This window comes from Crotalus tigris, unplaced genomic scaffold, assembly GCF_016545835.1.
Source record: "Crotalus tigris isolate CLP2741 ecotype Arizona unplaced genomic scaffold, ASM1654583v1 scf7180000017646.2482762, whole genome shotgun sequence".
In the NCBI taxonomy this organism is placed as follows: domain Eukaryota; kingdom Metazoa; phylum Chordata; class Lepidosauria; order Squamata; family Viperidae; genus Crotalus; species Crotalus tigris.
Genome location: NW_024096538.1, coordinates 142,334 through 168,336, shown reverse-complemented (window position 1 = coordinate 168,336; position 26,003 = coordinate 142,334). Strand labels below are relative to the sequence as shown.

The following is a 26,003-nucleotide window of genomic DNA, read 5'->3' as shown; positions in this document are numbered from 1 at the left end:
TCTCCTCGATTTTGGGGAGATTATTTACTTGCATCCTTGATTAACTTGTTTTGATGAAAGATTCTGTAAAACGTTTTAAAAAGGCCTCATTCCCCCCAAAATACGAAGGAAACCAATCCATTTCCTCCGACTACGGGCTCGTCCGGGATTTGAACCCGGGACCTCTCGCACCCGAAGCGAGAATCATACCCCTAGACCAACGAGCCGCTCTCAGCAAAATCCTCCTCGGCTCGCTTCTTCACTTTTATCCCGCCCCTCTGATACTGCGCAATCTCCCAAGGGTCGGCGGCTTTACTAATGCGGCGTTCGTTCTTTTGGAAAATGGTTCCACGGACAGTACCAGCCGTGGCGTTTAACTTCGCTTCTCCACTACTTAAAAGATCTGCCGTTAGTGCCTCCCTCCCTTACGGAGAATATTTTCCATTTAAACTCAGTCCCAGAAGAGAAGACGCTTTAGCCTGCTCGGAGGAAGACTATACCACCCCGCTCTTGAGGAGGGGGGGGATTTACTTCCTACTTTCTTCATAAGCCCTCTTTGACATTGTATGTACGGTAGTAAATGCGGGGTGCGAATCTGTTCGTTTCTAATGAAACGATAAGCTTTATGAAGTTTATTTCGGCAAGGCGTTTTCGATTCCTCTCCTCTCCAAACGATTACCCTCTTCTTTCTAAATAAGTAATAAAGTTTAACAAGTTACTTTGTCTGTAGGGCTCCTGTGCCTCTAACAGGCATGACAATAAGTAAAAGATCCTGAAAAAAATCTTCATTGGCTTCCGGCTTTTTGCGGAGTTTTCTAAGATAAAGTACAGGACGGACTGGCTAGACACATGCACCTGAGAAGGTGGAATATAACGTCTAACATGCATCATTTAGTTTTTTCAGACCACAAGATGCATTTAAAATAGCATTTCATCCATTTATTCTGAATGTAGACAGTTTTTGCCCCCAGAAGGCTCTATTTTCACTGATTTCCATGGTCTATAAAACGTATTTGATAGGGTCCGTATCTGGTCAGCACAAATCTGCACAATTCCAGTGGACAAATCCGGACATCCGTTAGGACAACTCCAGTGGGCCTATCATATGCACAGGAAGGTGAGTGTCATAGTATTTTTTTTACTCTGATCTCTAGCAAATCTCTGCTTTTACTCAGAACTCTTCATGAGCGTTCCCCAATAGCATATTTTCCAGATAGCTTGAACCAACTTCAATAAATGCTAGCTGAGCTGTATTTTCTGAGAATTATTGTCTAACATCTTTGGAGTACACAATTGTTGGTGATGCATTGATCTCCTTGAGAAAATGGTAATTTTCTTCCATCTCATTGGTTATAATAGTTTCTGTCCCATCATAGCTTTTAATGTAAACATACATTTTTCGGAAATCAATAAGAAGTGATGGTATGAAATGCCATGCTTTTCACATGTGCATGCAATTATCTCACTAGTTATCATATATAAAAATAATGTTCCACAACTTTTTTCCAACTATCCATCACTCTCAAGAAGAAAAGTTCTAATTTCCATTGAACGTTTTATTTATTTAAATTGTATACTGCCTGTATTTTTTTTTAGAAATAATTCAAGGCATATCCAACACTCCCTCCTGTTTCTCCACAACAGCCTTGTGAAGTGTTAATCTTTAAAATCCTCTGAATTAGTTGAATCTAATTTTTTAAAGCATTTTTTCATATTTCACCCTTTTTGTTGTTCACATTTCCAACATAAATGTAAAGTACATTTATACATTTTAGATAATACGTCTGGAGTCATACTGCATATCCATGGTATGCCATTTTATAAAAATTCTCTTTAAGATTAGAACAGTGTAAATCTCATTCCTTTCAACTACATATTTTCCCATGTTTCCATCTGTATGTTATAACCAAAATCTTTAGTTGACTTTATCATGCGTTCCTTAACTTGTTTTTCTGTTTCAACTTTTAGTAACAATTTATAAATTTAGTAATCACGTGTTCATCATTTGTACACAATTCTGTTTCAAAATCAGTCTTACAATTTCAGTACTATAAATTCTTTAAATCTGATGACTAAATAAAGTCATTATCAACCATGTCCCTCTACCATCAGTAGAGACCTGGACTGGAAACTAGGAGAATCTTTGTTCTAATCCTGGCTGAAGCATGAACTCAGCTGGGTGACTTTGGGTCAGTCACTCACTCTCAGTCCAACTCACCTCACAGGATGGTTGTGGGAAAAAATAGGAGGAGGAAGGAATATTAGATGTGTTTATTCATCACCTTGAGTTACTTACAGAATAAAAAAAGGCAGGGTAAAAATCGAATGAATGAATGAATGAATGAATGAATAAAATATTCCCAACACAAATGAAATGTCAATGTATAAATAGAGTCATGTATACTTACTGCATCACCATTCCTACATTAAAAACAATGTGTCTCCTTTACATTACTATCAAGTGAAAATACACAATTCATGTGCATGTATTTGTGAATCATGTCTCAATAAACAATGCTAGTTAATAGATTTTATGTGACAATAAAACTATGGTTGTCAGATCTTTAAGGATGTTCCTAATAACAGAATGCTTTCCAGTAAGAGGAAGTATTAAATAAGTGAATATATTGAAAAAACATGGCTCAATAGTGGCACCAATTAAAGGACAGATTTAAATTCTTTTACTTCCCTCTATGTTTCTAAAGTGTCCTCGTTCTCTTTATATAGTATGTTAGAAATTTAAGATGCTATGAAAAGGCTCAGTGCTTCAGGTATTGGTGAGCTAATCTCAAAAAAGATACAAAATGAGATCACCCTAATAACAGAATTTCAGTATTATATCATGGGACCTCCAGATAGTTTTCGAACTAAACTTTTCCAAATGTTTTAACAATTACATTCTTTCTGGAGTTAGCATGAGAATAAAGGCTACCCTACTATGATAGCTTGTCTAAGTCTTTATATAAATGTCCTGGTTTCTGCAGCAAATCAAGAATAGGTCATTTTTTTTAACTTTAATCCAGGACATGCAGTGGGAAACCTAAACGTTTTTAATAACTGAGATGGTTTAGCAAAACAAATACAAAAATCTCTGCAGTGTTCTTCAGATTCATGATTTAGTCAAGGCATAGATAGCAGTGCATCCATTATGAAAATCCAAGAAAAAAAAAAGAACCCAATCATTCCTCCACAGCTATTGTTCCCCAAAAACAATGATTGAAACAATAGATGATCAACATGGGATGCATCTTTGCTCTATGGGGAAGGGACAAAAAGCAAAACAATTTCCGGGTGAAAGTGTTAGCTGTCTGGATCAAATAATAAATGAATGCACAATAGCTTTGAAGTTTAACAAACACATTATATTGCATAAGAAAATTCATTTCTCAGAATGACATGATCCATACATTACATAAATATTTATATAACATTTCTATTATCCTTGACAATCAGAAAGCAATACATACCAGTTTAATTGTATAGTCAATGAGAATCTATTATCTCATTCATACCTATTTGAGAAATTCACGAAATTAAACTGTCTATTTGATATAAATGGGTATCTTTAATTACAAAACATTTTCTTTAATATATCATATTATTTCTTTAACAATATGGTTATTTTTGAAACTACTTCATATTTCTGCTTTGAAGATAGCTTTTGGGAAGAGATGACAATATGCAAAATAACACTGCAGTGAACCATGCTCACTTGATGTATAAGCAATATTTGCAGACCTAGGCATAATTCCTTCCAAATAGCAACACTTAACAGTATTCATACTGACAGGTATATGCTTTCATTCTTCAGTCACATCAAGCAGATCTGTGTGAAGTTCAGCAATGCATAGGTGAACAGCTTGTTTTCCCCTAATTTATTGATTATATGTTTTCTCCGCATTTGATATTTCAGCCATTATTTCTTATAGATCTCATGTTCGACTAGCAGTTGCATTTGTAAAACAGTCTATATAATGGGGCATGATCCAGTGCTTCCTATTTTTATTTCTATTCTATTCCTATTTCCTAAAATAATTGGAGATGTCTACTTAAGCAATCACCATAACTGACTTCTTAAAGAGAAGAACAGACTTTGCAAGATATAAGTTATTTTGACAAGTGAGACTGAAAGATGTTATTGCTTTAGTCAATTCAGTATGTAATACATTTTTAAAAATACAACAGGAAGATCTATCATTTACATTATAAATAACTTTTCCTTTTTTAAAAATATGAACAATAACCAAGGGAATTAGATAAATAGCATAAGAGGCTCAAACGTAATGTAACATTCATGTATAAAAATATCCACAAATTTAATACATACATCATGTCGAGCTACAGTCTCACTCTTCTTTGCTAAATAAGTCATATAACTGAATATGCACATGTTAAACCCTAAGCCATGGCCTATTTATCACAATGGCTTAGCAATCATGTGGCCGAATCCATGATAACTGTTTTGCTGAATCCAGTCATAGCTTTCTCCCATGTTTAATAGCAAACTCAGAAAAACTCAAAAGATATGAAATGTTGTAGGAAATCAGTTTGGGGCGGGTTTTGTTTTTTGTTTTTACTTTATCACATATACAAATTATTCCACAGCCACTAAGAAAACCATTAGGGACTGAGTTTTTGGTGGTTCTGTGTTGATTCTATAATGGCTATGTATGCAGGATAATTATAGCTCACAGGCCAGAAATGGTTTGGAAATGTCAACTTTAATCAGAAAGTATAATTAATATGGATCATAGTCCTTTTCATTAAAAAAAAAACTCTTAGCAACTGTTGAAATTTAATAGACAACAATCTCCAAAACACGCTTTTGGCCTGTCCCCAAGTTTGAGAAACTTAAGGAACTTGGTAAGGTTGCTGTTCATCACAGATATTCTTAAGAATTGCCAGAAGAAAGTAACAATTCAGTTTCTTTGGTATTTTCATTTAAGAAATAGTTTATTTCTTTGTAAACCTTTATAAACTAGAAATAGTTTATAAGCAGGTTTTGCAATAGGAACGCTGATAATTGGCTTCTCATTTATCATTTGCTTAGTAATTATATTAGCACCATATCCTGGAGTTCAAAATAGTTTCATATCTGAATTAGGTTGTGAAGTCCCAGTATCCTGTATGCTTGATTCGTGATGTGAATCTTCACTTTCATTTATTTTTCCCCCCCTCTTTTCTTTATAAGTGTTTTCCAGGTCAGAAGCAATGCAGTTCCATGGTGTTCTTTTTCTATCTTCTGCAATATCAGTATCTGCAGTCTTCTCTTTCTCAATGTTCACAGTCGTATTTGGCTTTTCCTCTGAAAGATTCTGGTATGTCTTGTCTTCCTGGCTCTCTTTGAATTTTGTTACTTTTTCTGTATTCACTTCTTTCTCTTTGTTTTCTAATCCACTAGATTGTAGATCTGATGAGGATTTTTCATCAGAAGGTTGATGATTTTTCTTCTTATGATGATCTATGCCATCCACAGGGGCAGGTGAGGATTTCATAGTTTTATTCCTGTCCATAAATACATCTACATCCTCCTTCTCCTCAGCTTTGGAACCATTTTCCTGAGGTAAAACTGTCCCTTCTAAATCTAGGTCATCTCCGTATTCTGACTGTGATTTTCGAAACCTTCTAGATGGTGGTCTGCGTTTTATTGATCCTCGCGTCCTTACCTGAAAGTGGATAAAGCTGTGATTGAAATAAGAACATGACCTAGACCAGACATCACTAAAAACAACCAACAGAACTGCATTCATTCCTTGACTATTAATTATTCTTCATAAGATTAATTTTTTGAATTATCATTTCTTTCACATCGAAGAACATATGATTGTTCCTTAACAAAAGTATTCCAATGTTTTTTCAGTGCCAACTAGCATTTTACAAGTACTTTGGCCAATGTGGTTTTTGTTGTAAGAAATTACATCATCTGAAAATAGCCCCAAGCAAAGCTGGAAAGCTAGCAATAGGAGCTAGGAAGCAAGGTGAACAAAAGAAGAAAGAAAAAACTGTCGGTGTTGCAAGCATATACTGATTCATGTAATGATAGCAAGTTAAAGGAAATGGTACATTTAAAGAAATTTCAGTCTCACAATCATATGTACATTAAGCTATATGGGAATTCCACATATTCAAATCTAAGGAATGTTGTTCTATCTGGCTGTCATTTGCCTAACAATTAAAAAAAATGATATTCTAACATTTCCTCTTCTTAAAAAGGTTCCCAGGGCAGAATTCAGGAAGCCACTTTATACTAGGAAAATCATGTGCACTTCAAGAATACTTTTTTAAAAGATCAAAACTATGCAATGTATTTATTACTATTATAAAATTCAACAAATTAAATTAATATTCCAGTCAAATGAACTTCATTTTTTTTCTTTAAAAATAAATACTCATTTACTCCAATTAGTTAACTGTTACTTGGTCAAAGCTCTTTGTTATCTGCTTGAAAACTGCTGCGGCTGTTCATTGACTCATTTTATTTCATATTCATGTTTTGATGGTACTACATCTTGAGAGACCTCCTGCCCCCTTAATTTCTTCCTTTCCTTTTTCATCTTTAAATTGCCAATATTATGGTGACCAGCCTATATCTTACCTTATTATAAAACTGAAGATGAGTGCCTTCTGGTGGTTGATCAAAACTAACTGGAGATTCAACAGGACTACTTGAATGAGTGTGTGGGCTGACAGGGGTGACTGGTGCACTGTTAAAGGGAGACACCATTGCCTTCAGTCCAGGACTTTTAGGAGAAGCTCCTGGCAGCATAGATGTTGGAACAAATGCCAAATTGGCCTGTAAAGAAAATGAGTGAATCATAAATAAGTACTTTCACCTTCTTCTCAATATTTGAAATTTTGTCTTAATTTTAGTCACTTTATGTATTGCTGAACTCAATTAGTTTATGGAGTGCACTTAATATGAGCAAAACAGTGAGATTCCTAAATGCTTAATAAGGATATCTGCCAAAGAATGACATACTTTTTTCTGGAATAATTGTAGCACCTCTGCCAGCATTCAATAAGAAATAAAAAAAAAAATTCAAAGTTGAGCATGGAACTTCAAAACTGGTATCAACTTTATTTTTTGGGGAGGGATTAATCATGTTTACTTTCTGAATAAAATAAGCAAATTTTTAAAAAATAAGAGCCAAAAATATTTCAGCAAAGGCTCTGTAGAAAATATAAAATAGTATCCAACTCTGTGGGAGAAAAAAAAATAGGAAAGGGGGAAGTAGAAGAAAAAAGATGTAGTCTATTGAGTTAAGATATTATTATTATTTTTTATGTCTGAACTGCTAAGGAATTATTGGAGACCCTCTGTAGTTCCCTATTAAAGGATAGGAAATAATTGGTGGTGGAAATGGGCTGAAGGGTATTATCAGATATTCAATAACGGAAGGACAACCCTCTCCCCTAGTAAATAAAATGACATACACAAAAACCAAAGAAAACATAAACCAGGGTTCTGAGCAGATGTTCTGTTAACAGCCAAGAACACTAGATATAAGACTATTCAAAACATCCTAAAGAGATGCATCCTAAAGCACATTCACATAGCACATATATTGTCCCATATCCAGACAACAGAGAATAGCTTTCAAAACAGTTGTGTGAGCTTTATAAAAAAGGAAGCTGTTTCACAATGTCCTCTTTTGAATGCAAGCCTAAGTGGAACTTAAGAGTGGGGGCAGCAACTTGAGGATAGAGATATAATTGATTGAATAGATCTAGAAGAGAAGAGCTCCTTCTCACCAATAGTTCATGGGATATGGCAATCTGATGTAACATTGTGATGGACTCCTCTTCTATAGTTATTGACCAAACACAGTTGTGAGGTAAAAACTATAATATCCACACACAAGGGGACAGTAACCCTCTTTCACCCCCAAATTAATAACAAATTATGATGGGAGAACCCTCAACATTCTTGGAGCAGAGATGAGAAGCACTTGTACATAGTCAGTGTTACCAAGAAGCCTCCTGAAAGAGGACAAGAGCAGATAAAGAGGCCAGAGAAATGGAGGAACATGATGCAAACATCCAAACCTATCAAAAAAAAAAAAGAGTTCTTATTCTCTTGAGTTTCAGAATAAATTGCAATTCCATAATCTTTGTCCCTGTTCATATTGTTGGAGAAACAGCAGCAGCCAAACCTCAGAGACTGAGGAAGAAGACAATATTGTCTGTCCAAAGGGAAGGTTAATAATAATAATAATAATAATAATAATAATAATAATAATTATTATTATTATTTCAAATTACTAACTGGTGTGGTAGCTGATGCAGTACAACAGCATCTAGTTGAAAACAATCTCTTTCCACCCGAGCAGAAAGGAAAACGCCCCAATAGCAGAGGAACAAAAGATCAACTCCTAATAGACAACATGATCATGGAAAACTGCAAGAGAAGGAAGACCAACCTGAATGTGGCATGGATTGACTACAAAAAGGCATTTGACTCTCTGCCACATGATTGGATAATAAAGTGCCTAGAAATAACAGGAGTCAGTAGAAACATCAGAAAATTTGTGCAAAGATCGATGGCACAATGGAAGACACAGTTGCAGATCAATGGTGAGAGGCTGGGAGAGGTTAATATCAAGAGAGGAATATTTCAAGGAGATTCATTATCACCATTACTATTTGTTATTGCACTGTTTCCTCTGTCAACAATACTGAATAACTCAGGACATGGCTATCAAACATCAAAAACATCTGCCAAACTATCCCACCTCCTTTATATGGATGATCTGAAGCTGTATGGAAAAACATCATCTGAAATAGAATCGCTGCTCAACACTGTCCGTATATATAGCCAAGATATTGTAATGGAGTTTGGCTTGGACAAATGTGCCACACTTACTATCAAACAAGGAAAAATAGTGAAAACTGAAGGAATCAAGATGCCCCATGAAAATAACATTAAGAGTCTGGATGAGGAAGAGTACTACAAATACTTGGGTATCCTTCAAGCTGACAACATCAATCACACTGAAGTCAAGAAAAAGATTAGAGGTGAATACATCAAGAGAGTGAAGAAGATCTTAAAGGCCAAACTCAATGGAGGAAATACCATAAAGGCAATCAACACCTGGGCAATCCCAGTCATTAGGTACACAGCTGGAATAGTGGACTGGACTCAAGCAGAACTAAAAGCAATGGATAGGCAGACCAGAAAAATAATGACAATGAATCATGCCCTTCATCCACGCAGTGACATTGATAGACGTTATCTACCAAGGCAAATAGGTGGGCGTGGAATGCTACAAGTACATCAGATGGTTGAAGAAGAAAAAAATGGCTTTGGAAGAATATCTGAAGAACAATGATGAAGATGCACTGAAATTAGTATATCAGGAAGGCTTACTAACTACTGGAGAGACCAAACTGGCCTACAGGAAAGACCAAATGAAGAACAGAATAGAGGCATGGGAAGACAAAGCACTACATGGCCAATACATTAAAAAAATAGCTGGGAAAGCAGATAATAACAAGACCTGGCAATGGCTAAGAGCAGGAAAATTGAAGAAAGATACCGAGGGACTAATTCTGGCTGCACAAGACCAAGCCTTAAGGACAAATTCATACAAAGTCAAAATTGAGAAGACAGCAACAGACAGTAAGTGCCGCCTATGCAAAGAAGCTGAAGAAACAGTGGACCACTTGGTAAGCTGTTGCAAGAAGATTGCACAGACTGATTACAAGCAGCGACATGACAAAGTAGCAACAATGGTGCATTGGAAGATCTGCAAAAAATATCATTTGCCTGTAAGCAAAAACTGGTGGTATCATAAAATAGAGAAAGTCATAGAAAATGATAAAATTAAACTGCTCTGGGACTTCAGAATTCAAACAGACAAGCACCTGCAACATAACACCCCAGACTTAACAATTGTCGATAAGAAAGACAAAAAAATCTGGATAGTGGACGTGGCAGTGCCTGTAGACAGCAGAATAGAAGAGAAAGAACTGGAGAAGATAACAAAATACAAAGACCTACAAATAGAAGTAGAAAGACTGTGGCAAAAGCAAGCAAGGGTAGTACCAATAGTCATAGGCTCCTTGGGTGCAATCCCAAAACAACTGGAGCACCACTTGAACACCATTGGCATTGACAAATTCGCTATTAGTCAATTGCAAAAGGCGGCCTTACTAGGAACTGCTTCCATCCTGCGATGATATCTGTAATACCATCAAACATCCACATCTGCCTATCCCAGGTCCTGGATAAGGACTCGATAGGTAGAGAAAATGCCAAATCCAGTCTGAACATCTGGCTGACTGTGCAATGATCAATAATAATAATAATAATAATAATAATAATAATAATAATAATAATAATAATAATGTTGGAAGGGACCTTGGAGGTCATCTAGTCCAACCCCCTGCTCAGGCAGGAAACCCTACACCATTTCGGACAAATGGCTGTCCAGTCTCTTCTTAAAAACTTCCAGTGTTGGAGCATTTACTGCTTCTGGAGGCAGGCTGTTCCACTGATTAATTTTTCTCACTGTCAGGAAGTTTCTCCTTAGTTCTAGGTTGCTTCTCTCCTTGATTAGTTTCCACCCGTTGCTTCTTGGCCTGCCTTCAGGTGCTTTGGAAAATAGCTTAATTCCCTCTTCTTTATGGCAGCCCCTGAGATATTGGAATACTGCTATCATGTCCCCCCTTGTCCTTCTCTTCGTTAAACTAGACATATCCAATTCTAGCAACCGTTCCTTATATGTTTTAACCTCCAGTCCCCTAATCATCTTTGTTGCTCTTCCCTGTACTCTTTCTAGAGTCTCAACATCTTTTTTTCATCGTGGTGACCAAAACTGGATGCAGTAATCCAAGTGTGGCCTTACCAAGTCATTGAAGAGTGGTATTAATACTTCACGTGATCTTGATTCTATCCCTCTGTTAATGCAGCCCAGCACTGTGTTGGCCTTTTTGGCAGCTGCAGCACACTGCTGGCTCATATTTAGGTGATTGTCTACTAGGACTCCGAGGTCCCTCTCACAGTTACTACTATTGAGTCTATTCTATTGGCTTTCAAAAGCCAGTAGAATAAAAGTGAGTAGCACAGCTAAGGAAAAAGGGGGAAAAATGGCGGCCTGCGTTGTTTGGTGACCCCCATGAAATGGTTGTTCGACCCCAAATGGGGTCCCGACCCACAGGTTGAGAACCACTGCATTAGATGGTAGAGCAAAAAGTAAACCTTTCAGTCCTTTCAGAAATATCTGCTGATAATACTGTAATCACAAGAGGGAGCTCTTGTGCTTAAGATATGTATTTCACCAACCAAAGTATCTAGTGGTGACAATGTCAACAAATAATTTGGGGAAGAGCAAAGGTGGAGAATAGCTGCCTTTCCAAAACATATAGACATTATTCTTGTGTGTGGCTCAAGCCTTATAGATTTTCTAGCATCTCAGCCAAGAAAATATATCAACAATGGCTTGATATCAAAGAAAGGGTGAATATGGCCATAATATCAGCAGTTTTAATTCTCTATATTCATGATTGTCTAGAAATTACTTTTAAATTCTCTATTTCCAGAATTGTGAGATAGTTCTAATATAAATTGTAACAGCATACCATGACAGTAATAGAGTTTAAAGGGACCTTGGCGGTAATCTAGTCCAACCCCCTCCTCACGCAGGAGACCTATACTATTTCTGACAAATGGCTTTCCAATCTCTTCTTAAAAGGCTCCACTGTTGCGGCACCCACAACTTCTAAAGGTTCCACTGGGTGATTGTTCTCACTTTTAGGAATTTTCTCCTTAGTTCTAGGTTGCTTCTCTCCTTGATTAGTTTCCATCCAATAATCTATAATGATCATAGGAAAAAAATACAGAACTTATGGATGGGATAGGACACTAAAAATTTATTTTCTTTTCTCTTTGTGTGCAGTGGGAGATGAGGGGATTTTTCTTGCTGCTCAATTTCTCTTTCCTTCTGCCCCGCCTAGACAATCTTTAGTACCCTCTTCCTACTACCTATTTGTATCACTTGTTTAGCATCTCACCACTTCTCAACTTCAGCCATCAAGGCATCTGCCAGATAGGGAGCAAGAAGCCAAGTTGGCAAGCAGGACTGTGCAATCAATCAATTATTCTTAGAAATGTCAGAGGGGAGAGGAAAAAATCCCCAAACCTATGACTAGCTGATTGAAGCCCCAAAGGGATGTCCTTGGGACTTTGAAGCTCCATCCCTTTGCGGCTTCCATCAGCTAGTCATGCCGACCATTTTGGTTTTTTGCCCCTCCCCATCTGACACTTCTAATAATACTAACATGCACCCATGATTCTAACTAATGAAACAAATCCTGGTTTTCAAAATTGCTGGCATGTTAACTTTTCACCATTGCAGTTAACAATAGGCTTTTAAATGCAAGAGAATTGGTTGTAGACCATTTGAATTTTCATCTATTATAACAGTGTCATCAGTCTTGAGCAGTTATTGATGATTCTTACTCCACTTTTAAAACTGTTCATCTCCTTCCAATCTAGCTGAACATAGCTGAACAAATGCAGGGAGAGAATATACAGTCTTTTCCAATGACTTGTAGCTAGTCATTTCATCATGTTGGATATTGGCATTTCTACTGCATAGAATTTCAATATACTCCTTCCATCTTGACTGGCATCCTTTAGTAAATTAGTTCAAAGTTGGAGCCTTTTTCTGAGTTTGGAAATCTTTGGAAGACCTTGTTTGTTTTTCTGAGTTTATTTCTCTCTTTAATGTCTTTATGGATATCATTCTAATACTGCTACTTAACAAATCTGTGAAATTACTTAAGTTTCTTCCTAAGAACTTTGTCTTTCTTGGCTTTCCCTTTTCTTCTCCTTTTGGCAATATCTACTATTTAATTTGAAATCCAGTTTGCTTTTTTCTAATTCTTAGTCTTTGGCAGTCTTTTTTTATATTCATCCTTACTGTAACACTTTAATTTCATGCCTTATTCCTCCTTTCTAGGGTTCCCTATCTATAGAGTTCAAGGCCTCAAAGTGTTTCTAAATGAAAATGATGGTATATATTGACATTCTTATTATGGAAACTTATTGGCTTTAGTCTTCCACTTTAGATTTACTTGAAATTTTAAAATGAGCAATTTGTAATATTTTTCACTGTCAGCACATAGCCATATTTTTGTTATTGTAATGGAGCACTTCCACCTTTTTGGACCAATAATATAATCAATATGATTATTGTGTACTCCACCTAGTTACACCCATTTATATAAACATCAAAGAAAAAGTTGAGAAACTGGTAAATTGCCCTCCTATTTAATTTTATATAATCCAACTACATTTTTGCTTCTTACTTTTCCAGCTTTTGCATTCCAACTACAAGCAGGACATCTTACTGGCATATTCTGATAATTTCAGATTGAATTTAACCATAAAACTCAATAATCCTCTTTTCTGCATCAGTAGTTGGAGCTAAACTTGAATAATCATCGTATTAAAGGGCTGTCCATAAAATTTAATTGATATTACTCTGTATCTCTCTGTATTGTATCCAAGCACTGTGGATTTTTTTTTGTCCTGAGTAGCAGTAAACATGAAATTCTGAAAGAAGGTATCTAATTTCACTCTCATGTGAATGAAGTGATGCCCAAGATGTCAATGTGTAGACAACGTGTTTCATTTTCATTGTGTTGAGCTTTCCTGTATTCATGCTTTTGACATTCCATATTGTCACTATAGGTCTGTCTTTGCAGCTTTGGATTTGTTTTGCCCTCATGACAACATCAGCAACTAGAAGTTCCAAATGTTTTAACTATCAATATCTTAAAAACATCAAGAGAAGAGCAATAATGCAATCAGATCTTACCTGCATTTTTTCAATGAGAGGAGAACTTTTGGGCCTTATCTTTATAGGCCGAGAAGCATTTGAGGGTGGTTTCTGTAAAAAGAGAAGTAAGATACTGAGTTGGTTGAAAGAGACACCTTTTGTTACTTTCTAAAAAATCTTTGGTGTTTAATTATTACATTTTCTTTATTATTAAATACAAAAAGTCTTTAGGAAAAAGCTTGTTAACAATATGGAGTATCTCTAAGGAACCTTCCTTGGGAAGGACTATATTTCACAAAAGAAAGATGTATATGAATTAGATATAAATATAGTCATAATAAATGATATAATAGACAGGTTTGTAGGGTCTTATCAGGACCAGCACTGTCATATTCATGCTAGACATTTTGACTTCACACTGGAGATAAATTGAAGGGATTCAGAAATTAGAGACGCAACTAATCTAAAAGGATGGGAATTCCTATTGCCAGTATTGCTAGGTCGCCCTTCTCCAATTTTTACAAGTTACAAGTAAAAGGTCGTTGATTTCTTGCAACAACTACTGAAGGACAATGCCATCAACAAGCCATGATACTACTGTCTTTACTCAGGAGAAGCCACACCATGCATATATGGACTCCCCAAAAACCAGAGAGGGAATTCCACTCAGACCAATTGTCAGCAGCATTAACTCTGTCACCTACAGCATTGCAAAACATCTAACCACCTTATTAGCTCCTCTAGTTGGCAACACCACCTATCAAATCAACAGTTCACAGGACTTTGCCAGCAAGGTTTAAAAACTAAAACTGGACTCAGATGAGACCATGGTTTCCTTTGATGTGACTTCCCTCTTCACCTGCATTCCAACAACTGAAGCTGTCAAGGCAGCATTTTAGGTGACATAACCAACCTCAGACCACATATGTGTCATGCTGGACCTCTGCCTGACCACTACCTATTATAAATACAATGAAGATTTCTACAAACAAAAGCACGGCTGTGCCATGGGTTCTCCTGTGTTCCCCATTGTGGCCAATCTCTACATGGAAGAGGTAGAAACCAAAGTCCTAAACTCCTTCACAGGAACTCCACCCAGTGGACAATACTTGGGTCAAGATCTAAACACAGGAAGTGGAAGCATTCACCAAACATATCAACTCTGTGGACAGATACATCAAATTCAAGAGGGAAGATATTAAGGAAAATAGTCTAGCCTTCCTGGACTGTTTTATACACATTACAGAAGACAGAAGCCTTAACATTGAAGTTTACAGAAAACTCGCACAGATCAATATTTACATTTTGATTCTCACCACTTACTGGAGCACAAAATGGGAGTTCTCAGAACCCTACCCCACCGAGTTGAAGACCTGCCTAACAGCAAATATGGGAAAGAAAAAGAATTAAAACACATCAAAACACCTCAGAACATGTAGCTATCCCTAGTGGGCCTTCATCAAATCCCAAACTGTACAGCCATCTCTCAACAGAGGGGGAGGGATATGACATCATCTATCTCCAGGCTACAACACAGTCTTTTCAGCAGTTCCAAGAAGGTTCCATACTCATTTGCACTACTCAGATGACCCTGATGACACAGATAAACCTTCAAGTGGCCTCAATGACTCTCTAAAACAATGCAAATGACCAGCTATCTGCAAAAAATATAAATCCTGCCATTCTCCACCATCCAGAAGCTTCTTGCATGATGCTGGTTAAATGGGTGGGAGTGGGGTTTGATGTCCGTGAGTGTACATACAGCAGTGGGAGGCGGTTGCTCCCAGTGCAGACTTTGAAAGCACGGGAAGCACTATTTGTTTGACCTGCATGCCAAAGGTTCCTCACAGTAAAACATGATACTGCCTGTGAACTGATAGACTCTGCATCTTTCTTGCCAAGGGTAAGGTAGGACCATTGACACAAGAAAGACCAGTTGCTTCTTGAAAAAGCACCTTTGGGAGAACTTGGTGAGATAGAATCAGGTTCCATGATGTAAGGAAATCACTACTGTGTACCATTCCAAACAACTCTACAGCAATTGCAGCACTTCAGTTTTAGAGTTTTTATTAACATGTCTTATAAAAGAAGTACAATTCAGTTTCATTAAAATATTGATACTTACTAGCTCACCATTCTGTCCCTGCTCCATCTTATTTGTATGGAGGGGAAGAGAACAAGGAGGCTTTCTGCGTGCTGGTTTAGGAGGTGGGATCTGAAAACAAAGGAAAACTTATGAAAGAGAAAAGAGATAGATATGAAAAGAACATATGTAATATTGGTTCTTTAAGGAATGCTCAAATCTGAATATACAGTATACACAAGGTTGGGGGGGCTGCCCCGATGTGTAAATTGAACTTCCCTTTGTAGTTGCATTATCCCTACCTCCTTTCCAGAAACTGATGATTGCTCTTGAAATTTTCCTGCTAGTTGGGCCACAGATGGAGTTGTGGGCTTTTCCACCATCATCTTGGTCTCTGATGGTTTGTCCTGAAAGAAAACCAGAAATGAAATGTTTCTCAATTTAAGAAATAGAGGGGAAAGAGTTGGGAAAACTAAAACTTTTATTGTTAAAACAAAAATCCTACTGATATCAAATTGTCTCAAGTTTTGTTTTACTCCTTGAACATTTTAAGAAATAATATATTCAAATCATTTACTATTTTAGGGAATAATAAACGGTATTAGGAAATTCTTTCTATTATCTTGTATGAATGGAACTGGCATGAATATTGGTTTAAATATCATTTTTTACCTGACAACTGTTCCCCCAAAATCTACTTATTAGCTCATTCCATTATTGTTTCAATTTTAAAATTGGGTGGCAAGATAATAGCATTGTTGTTGCTGTTGATATTGTTTTTAGAGGGAAAATGGATTTATTTGAAAGTAGACGCTAGAAAAAGAAACAAAGAAGACACTTAAAAGTATTTGAACTGGTGAGACATTTAACTGAGTTGAATACTGGTAGATGGAAAGAGATTTAGGTATGAAAAGAGGAAGAAGTTGAGAAAAAGAAATCAGTGGTTGGGAGATCATCATTATGAAGATCACCTTTCAGCTGATAGAAGCTAGTGGAAGGGAGTGTAGTTGCTCTCCCATACAGGACTAAGAAGACAAAAACCTATGGGAAAAAAAGGTGACACAATCCCTTCTTGTTGGTAGAAGAATGGGAATCTAGAACTGAAAAAAGTAGAAGTGAGATTGATAACTTAGATCAGTGGGCCCAAACCTTTTGGGCCCCAGGGACCTGTTCCATGGAGAGAGGTTTTTCGCAGACCAGAGTGTGTGTGGTTTCATGTTCTGCCTGCACCCTGGGGACAGGGTTTTGCTTGTTCGCATGGCCAGGCTTCTGGCATGCTGTGGACCAGTGCTGATCCACAGACTGGGAGTTGGGGGCCCTGGTTTAGAGGAACAGCCCTCTCTTGGGTTGAGGTTGGTGGCTACAGAGTCTCAGTAATGAGAGAACATGGGGAAAGAGGAACAGGTGTTAAATGAAGAAATTGTCTGTTCCCACAATAAAGAGATTAGGGGCGTGAACGGGAGCTAATGAGGGAAGGCCAGAAAAGGGAGAGGGAGGGAGGGAGGGTGGGGGAGAGAGAGAGAGAGAGAGGGAGGGAGGGAGGGAGGGAGGGAGGGAGAGAGAGAGAGAGAGAGAGAGAGAGAGAGAGAGAGAGAGAGAGAGAGAGAGAGAGAGAGAGAGCTAGTCTTATCATTTTACAGTAGTTCCAGCTGAACAGCAGGTGGGTCTGGGGATACCATAAGAAAAGATTCAGGTTGGGGTCCAGAAGTAGTCAGAGTTATAAAATCTCAATTGGGCATAACAGAAGAGCTGTTATTGGAACAGAAACTTTCTAGTTCTGATATACCATCTATTGTTCAGAATGGAGTTCACTTTTCCGGAAGGAACAATTGAGATTGTTTTCACCAAATAAAATCTGCCTTTTCCACATAGTCTAGTCAAGACAAGATGCTATTGGTTGGGGCCTGGAACATGATCTTCTTAGTGGTAGGCCACTTGTTCTGGAATACCTCTTGAAGTCAGATTAGCCCACCTATTCTTTAATAGAATGGTAAAAAAATGCTGTAGTTCTCTTCTGCAGAGTATTTGGAAAAGATTTCTAGTTAGAGAACAACTATGACATATTTTTATTTAATGTAATATGTTAATATTAGACTGGGAAGTAAGTGGGGAACCAATATACTTTCAAGTTAGAATCAGATTATAGAAAGGGAAGGTAGGAGGATTGCTAGTTAAATCCACAATTCTATCCATGATGTCCCATAACTCTAATCATGCTAGCAGTTTGATGGTATTCTTTGATCAGTAATCCAAAAGCTAAAAGTACCAGAATACCAGGACACCACTCATTTAAATAGTGTTTAAACTGTTTTGTAGAGTAAATTATGTGCAGGAAAAAATAGACAAACTGCAGTATAACTGAATAATTTTAGGTTGTGACCACTAAAATAAGTAGCTACATTGAGGCAACTTTCTTTTTATTTCAAAACATATTTCGTCACTTATTTATCCACTTTCGATTACAAAATGTATTTCTTCACTTATTTTGCCACTTTTGATTATAAAATCTATTTCTCCACTTATTGCTGCATTCAGAGAGCCTCCTGCCAGTTCCATTTGCTGAGTGGAGCCACAGCCTTCATCCTTATGTCCTCTTTTGATTGCACTACTGTTGGCAAGCCATGGAAGAGTTAAACAGCTTCCACCTGCCAATATTTCTCTTTAAAGGAAGCTCTGTTTCCCTCCTAACATCTATTTCTGCACATATTGTTCTCAGTGAATAAGAAAAGATTTGTCCTTCACTGCATTGGACTCAGGAAACATTCTAAGATTAGATTAGATCATGCAAAGACTGGCAGCTACAGATGCACAGATTATATTCCAAAATTTCACAGTTTGAAAAAAATCAGATATGGAAAGAAGTGTTTGTGTGGGGGAGAACAAGCATTCTGTCCTTGTTCACAAATACTGTAATTCAGCGAGGCAGAATTAAATCATTGGGAAAGCAAATAGCCATTGTAGTATTCCAGGAACAAGAAAATAATTTGCCTCAATCAATGCTGCACATACTTTTGATACATCATTCTAGCATTATATAAGGTGTCTTCCAAGCTATTTCAGAGTCACTTGGAAATAGTAGCAATTCCATCCACTGAGGGGAATACAACATTTTGACACATGTTCCAGACTAACTGAAGAATAAAATAACGTACTTGTAGGAAGGTAAAAAGAAATTGAGTGAAATCCTAGTTCAAATTCATTGTCATTACTATAACACTACAATAATAGTAAGGCTGTGTAAATAAAGTTGATTTCTGAGTATGACAATTCCACATGCTAAAATAAATATAAGGAGACTCATAATGTGCACAGAAACTCTGCATAGAAACATGCAGTGTTCTACCCAGGGAGTATTAGGGTGTAACAATAGCTCTCATGTGGTCAGGAGAATGGACTGAATGCCACACTGTATGTGAAAAGTAAGGTACTTTTATATTTATTTATTGTCAAGGATATCAGGCTGTCAATATCACTTAAAAGCAATATTCAAATTATACTGAAACTAGACTTCTATTTCTTTCATTATATAACAGTATCTTCTATGAATAAAATGTTGGAGTACTTATAATGAATTGCTGAGTATTACACACCAATTTGAAATATAACTTAAGTGAATGTATTTTGGGTACAGGCTTAAATGTCATTCTGGGTTTGCAATGCATACAGTAAATATTTATGTGAATTGTCTGAATATAGCATTCAGACAATTCACATAAATATTTATTGTATGCATCACGATCCCAGAATGATATTTATGGAAAGATAGTCACCTTCCTTGCATTATTTTTCTGTTCCCTGAACAGAATCATACCGAATAAACCACACAAATCTATGGACTTTTTTTTGGAAACTGTATTTGAGTAGAATTTTATGTACGCCTTAGATCAGTGGTTCTCAACCTGTGGGTCGGGACCCCATTTGGGGTCGAATGACCATTTCACAGGGGTCACAAAACCATGCTGTCCGCCATTTTTTCCCTTTTCCCTAGCTGTCCTACTCCCTCTTATTGGTGGCCACACCCACTTGGGGGTCACCACAACATGGGGAACTGTATTATAGGGTCACGGCATTAGAAAGGTTGAGAATCACTGCCTTAGATAGTATAAAATGTAATCTGATTTTTTAAAGTTTCAGTTTAGCAAACATTTGCATTTATTTTGATCATAGCACTAATTTATTTAGAGATATTTTTATGAATATATTCTGGTAGTTTCTTTCATTTTGTAGATTACTCTGTGTGTGTATAATAAAAGTTTAGAGCAATTATATATTTTTGTTAGAAGTTGTTTTGAAAGCTTGTAAAACACGAAGTTTTATATTTTACTTGATATCTCTTTTAAAATATCCAAGTGACTATACTATTTTCTCAATTTATAAGTAAAGGCATGTTTTTGGTTAGAGAAGGGAGAGCTCCAGTATTCTGAGCACTCCAAGAGTTGACACAACACTGCAGAAAATACATTGTGCATTGCCTTCCCCTCTTGCATTGTTCATGGCAGGTTACCATTATAGTTGCCATGATAACTGCAAATCGTCACTGCTTCACTTCACCATGGTCAGGGGTAGGCAACCTTGGCTCTTTTATGACTCGTGGACTTCTGCTCCCAGAATTCCTGAGCCAGCATGGAGTTGAAGTCCACAAGTCATAAAAGAGCCAAGGTTACCTACCCCTGATCATGGTTCTAGAAAGGACACTACTACTGAGTATGTCCTTCATCTGAACATGTTCTTCATTTGAAGACTTGCCCATTTCAAATCCAGTTGAACACAAATGTTAATGAGAATTTGAATTGCACTGCAGCTGTTTGTGTCCAGAAGACAGACTGAACTCTTGGTGCAATGTTCTCGCTATGGTGAGATGTATCTAAATTACAGCCAATGTTTCTAAACCCGTACATATGCAGTTTGAAATATTATGCAATTCTGCACAATTTTGTTCTTTTTGTCTCTTTTCTGGAATGATGCTTATACAGCTAGCTTAAGCACCATACAAAATAGGTTTAAATTATTATAATTGTACTATAATACTTAATATTAGAGATGAACAAACAACTGCTAATCCTCTGCTGTAACAACCAATAAGCATCATACTGTAAGTCCACCCATGCTGATAATCATAGTAAATGGTTCTTCTTACACTTAATTTACAACAGCAGCAATTACTACTATTACAGAAGAAATGGTTCATCCAGTTGTATCTGTGATTTCAGGCGGGAGATACTCTTAAGAAATTAACTTGTTCTTATGATAGACAGAAGACTGTGGCTTTAATAGAACTAAACATTTGGTGATCCTTTTAGGACTATTATTTGTCTAAAATACGTAAGATATTTTACTAAAAGTGAAGGAATAGAAAAAAAGGATAAGTTGTCAATGTTCTCAAATACATGGTTTCAGTTTAAAGAAAAAAAGTGCTCTAATAATTAAAAGGAAGAAGCAAATAAAGTTGATGATATATCAAAGAATCAGCCCTGAGCAGAAGGAAGGGGCTGAATCATCAGAGCCTTTATTCAAACTGCTTTTTTCTTCATAAATTGAAGTACGGAGTCAAGCACAGCAGAAATTACTCAGGAAGTGGGTGTGTGAAGCTTGTTTTGGCCTGTTGATTATTTCCATAGAAGGAAATTCCACAATGTCTGTTCTGATTGAGAGCATGGGAGCAAGCTAGGCCCCTTGCTCAAGAAACAACACATGCTAAGAGATAAGTAAACAAATGGCTGCAGCTCTAGCTATACTAGTCTCGTTTTTCCAATGAGCAACCTTTTTTTTCTTTTTCTTTTGCTTTATTTTCTCCTCTTGCTCTGCTACATTAGGCAGTGGGCAGTCTAATAAAATCTGCAGAATTATATTGACCTTACATCTGCTATAAGCTTTTACTGGTTTTAAGAAGTAACTCTAAATATCTGAAATTTAAAGAGCAGTGAACCTTTCTGTAGTTCCAGATAGTTCTCTCTTGAAGGAGATGAAATAAGAAACAGTATGGATGGCATTTACATTAATCGTAACAACATTGAGATTTCTGTTCCTAAAGCTGGTAATAGTTGTGACTTAAAGGTTTGTATTTTCTATTATCTGTAAATTGATAATGTTTATGTTAAAATCAATCTTGATTTAGTGGATAGAAAGGCAATATATGACAGGGATCAATGCCTTCTTAGAATGACTGAGGGAGTAGGTAAGCAAGCCTAGTGGCACCTTCTTCTTGCTGAAGGGCAATTACTGGCTTAATAGGAACATAATCATTCCATAGTCAAAAATATTCCATAAATCCATTTGCCAGGGATGAATGAAATTTATAAAGTTTTCTTTCAATATTAATATTAGACATGAGATTTTAGGAATTCATATATCAAATTTTCTAAGAACAGTGTAGGACTATTTGCTTGCAATTCTTGTAGGAATGAAATGCAGTAACCAAATTGGGAAAATGAAAACTACTATTTTAATATGGACATAAATTTATGAGGATTTTCTGCCTGAAAGAAAAGCACAATGTTGTGAGAGACAAAATTTGCTCTGGCTAAAAAGCCAATGCAAGATTGCCTTGCATAGCTTCTCTCAAACTATTTACAGGAAACATCTGTGAACTGCAGGAAGCCACGAAGATAAAAACAATTGACCACTTTTTCATTTGAGCAACAACAATCTATACCATTTGAATAGTTAACAATATTTCTTGTTCAGAAAAAGCTTTCCTTTGAATTTCTACTCCCCTTGTTTCTGTGACCTCTTTGCCTGACTGGGTAGAATAGCATTACACTATGCCAAGAGTTCCTGTGACAACTAAAATTCATAAATAGAACTTGGCTGGAGAAATGTCCAGTCGCAGTTAGAATTTTTCTCATGAGGATACATTTGAGTGAAGGCTAAATCCGGATTAGTTTAGAAGAGGTAACTTGCTGTGGGGCTTCTTGAAAACTGCATACAATATAAATTCAGATATGTAGAATCATTGATGTTTGGGAGATAAAATTATCCAGGCACAATCATAGAACTAAAACAGTTTTGGCTAGAAAGAATCACTTATATCTGAGATTTGCCCCTGCTTTCTCTTAGGAGGTTTTGAACTTGCCAGTCCAGACCCCTGATATCCTTGGAAGAGGGAGAAAAGTACAAATGATCAAAAACCGGAGTTTACTGGAAATGTAGATTAGGGTATAATCCTATTCATATTTCCTAGTAATAATTTGCCTTAATGAGTTATTTTGAGGAGATATATTTCCAAATATTACAGATTTCCAAATAACTATATATTTTGCTACAACAAAATACTTCTCTAACAGTACCATTGTACCTCTCTTGGCAAATTAAAAATTTCTTATATAATCTAGAAGCAACTGTGGTTTATTATTATAGGTCACTTCAGATGGATATTCTTTGCCTATTACTAGAATACTTTTAAACAGATTTTCACCAGACTAAGGCAGTAGAGCAAAAACGCATTCTCACATAATTTAATTCCAGATCCAATGCAGCCTACTAGTGTTAAAAAAAAATTATGACTCTGTTTGCATGGGATGACTGGGCAGGTGAGCTACTGCCCTAGACTCATCCTAATATGCCGGCAGTGTTTAATTGGTAGCCATTTTTAAATCTTTCCATTTATTACCAACAAGTTTTTATTTTCCTATGCCACCCCATTTTTAAATGCATAGCCCTACCCCCATGAGTCTGCAGAAGGGAGATGTAAAAGGAACACAGAGACAGGATATCTACAACCACCCATTTTTGCAGGAATAAGCAGAAGGGAGAGAAGTCAATTTTGTCTTAAAACTTGCAGCCTTGAGCTCCGCAACATATGTTGCACAACATTGTTGACTAGGGAGAATTAGTTTAGACCCAAACGGCCACATGTTAATCTCCACTTTGACTCATATTTGCATGTTCTTCAAACAGAACCTCCTACAAATGAAATGTAAAAGTAGAACATAAAAGATTGAAGCTTCAGTTCCTCCAGTTTACTGAATAAGTAAGAAGACAATGTTGATGGATGAATAAGAAGGAAAAGGAGGAGAAGGCTAGTGCTCCACAGTGGAAAAAGAATCTAGTTATGTTGAAGTCAACAGCTATGTTTCCCAGTAGCCAATGTGAAAGTCAACATGGTTACAAAGCCTGATCGGCACCCTGCCAAAAAGGCATAGCTTAATTGTACAGCACCTGCTGCATAGCACAATAAATATATAGTGCCCTTAGTCAAAGTTCACTGCAGTGTTCCAAGAAATAAAAATAAATATCAGAAGCCGATTTTTCTAAATGTTAAAAGATTGAAATCTGAAAATAAAAATTCAGAAACAATAAATAACATGAGTATCAGATATATGGATAAGTTTATCAAATTTATTAAATGGCAGTTCAACAGCCAGCATTAGTATTATTTTTGCACGGACACTTAAGATAGCCAAGATCCAAGATAAATATTTTGAGTTATGTAAACATCACTGTCAGACACGTATAGAAAGATGCAAGTTTAGAAGACTTTGGCATCTCTAAATAGAACTGAAGTAAGAGCTGTTGTCAATAGTTGGCAATGTGATATGAAAAATATTATCTGAATATTTATTGAATAAGTATGCCAGGATATCAGCTAACAGAACAGCATTCTTGGGAGATTTCTTGTATTTTAAACAGGAATTCAAAAGGGAACTAAAGAGGAATGGGGAAGTGGCATTCATTAACCTTTGGCATTCAAAGAGTTTCAGTGGTAAAGTGTAAATTGTTAAATGCTAATGTTTAGAAAAAATGCTTTAAAAAGGCTGAGTCTTTTTCTACTTTTTGAACTGGCAAATAAAAACTGGCAAGTTACAGTGTTGTCAACAGGTAGCTGGACTTGAAAGTTAAGTAAGTCTTTGGGAGACCATCAATGAATCCTAGGGCTGGAAACTAGATCAGGAAATCATAAAATTCTGTTGCAAAACACTTGCTGTTGGCGGTGATTGCACAGTATCCATGTAGTTACTAGGAGTCAAGCTTCAATTGGACAACAATTTTAACTTAAGTTCAAACGCAAGTAGAATATATAAAAAACAAAGTTATAATGTGATGATTAAGGCACCAGGCTAGAAACTGGGAGACCGTACCTTCTAATCCCAGCTTAAGTGTGAAACTAGCTGGGTGACCTTGGGCCAATCACTCTTTCTCTTGCTCCTAGGAAAGAGGCAATGGCAAACCACTTCTGAAATCTTGCCAAGAAATTTGTACGGAGTTGTTCAGACAGTTGCTAGGAGCCAACATTGACTTAAAAGCACAAAAACCAAAGAAAAAGTACCCACCCTTAACAAGGCTAATTTATTTCTTTTTGAACCCTGTATTGTCCCAATATATTTTTGAGAAGTTCATGAAAGTGTTGCTTATTAGGCAACTATTGTTTGGTTGTCTGAAATGATGAACTTGATTATTCATATTTTTAGAGTACATTGGAAAATGTTGTATGCTGTCTTACAATGAGCAGGTCACATCTAACCAATGTACGTTCTTTAGTAAGAGCCCAAAGTATCCACTAAAGTTTGGCATCGGATAAATAAATGGTTGGTTCTTGATGATGGAAAAGAGGGCCAAGTTTAATTGGATTGTAAATACCACTATTTATTTATTTACTTATTTATTACACTTAAAAACTGATTAGACACAGCCCCATTGCTAAAATGGCCTGATTTCATGTTGCCTTGTTTCTGGATCCAGATGGCCAAGGCAAGAGCAAAACTATGATGAATATCAGGATATAGTAAATTCTTCCCCTCCCTCTATTACCAACACTGTACTCATACATGATAATTTTGTATATACAAATTTACACACACACACACACACACACTCACACACTCACACTCACACACACTATATGGTATTCGCCATCAAATAGGATGAAAAACATTCCTGTCCCACCAGCCACTAATGCACAAAGAGACAGGACTCACTTTTTAAAAAGGAAACAGAGTTTTTCCTAATGGCATTTATTTTTCCCAGTAAGAAATTTCAAGAATGGTCTTGTTACACTGTAGCAAGATGTTGCCCAGAAGATTCATAACCCTCTATGAACTCCAGGCAAGCCTTTTATTTTAAACATGTGAATTCAAGTATCTGCTAATAAAATGATTGATCTAGCTTGAAGCTATGTATTTTTTTAGGTTCTATAGAATTCCTTAGCTGTCATAGAATAT

At 36.5% G+C, this 26,003-nt stretch overlaps 1 protein-coding gene, 1 long non-coding RNA gene and 1 other non-coding gene across 3 annotated transcripts in view; 1 reads left to right on the top strand and 2 right to left on the bottom strand.

Moving 5' to 3' along the window:
- Positions 1-134: 134 nt before the first annotated feature.
- TRNAP-CGG lies at positions 135-206 on the bottom strand. The gene has a single exon. It is a non-coding gene; the product is annotated as a tRNA-Pro (tRNA).
- On the top strand, positions 197-6,339 carry LOC120304741. Its single transcript, XR_005555816.1, has 3 exons — positions 197-1,096; positions 5,381-5,461; positions 5,568-6,339. It is a non-coding gene; the product is annotated as an uncharacterized LOC120304741 (long non-coding RNA).
- RCSD1 (RCSD domain containing 1) overlaps positions 3,320-26,003 on the bottom strand; it is a 29,515-nt gene continuing 6,831 nt past the window's right edge. Inside the window, exons 2-6 of the mRNA XM_039335662.1 lie at positions 16,149-16,253; positions 15,889-15,978; positions 13,803-13,874; positions 6,575-6,772; positions 3,320-5,645 (exon numbers count right to left, since the gene is read on the bottom strand). Coding sequence (XP_039191596.1) covers positions 5,058-5,645; positions 6,575-6,772; positions 13,803-13,874; positions 15,889-15,978; positions 16,149-16,253 — 1,053 coding nt within the window. The 3' untranslated portion in view covers positions 3,320-5,057. The remainder of the gene's footprint in view (positions 5,646-6,574; positions 6,773-13,802; positions 13,875-15,888; positions 15,979-16,148; positions 16,254-26,003) is intronic.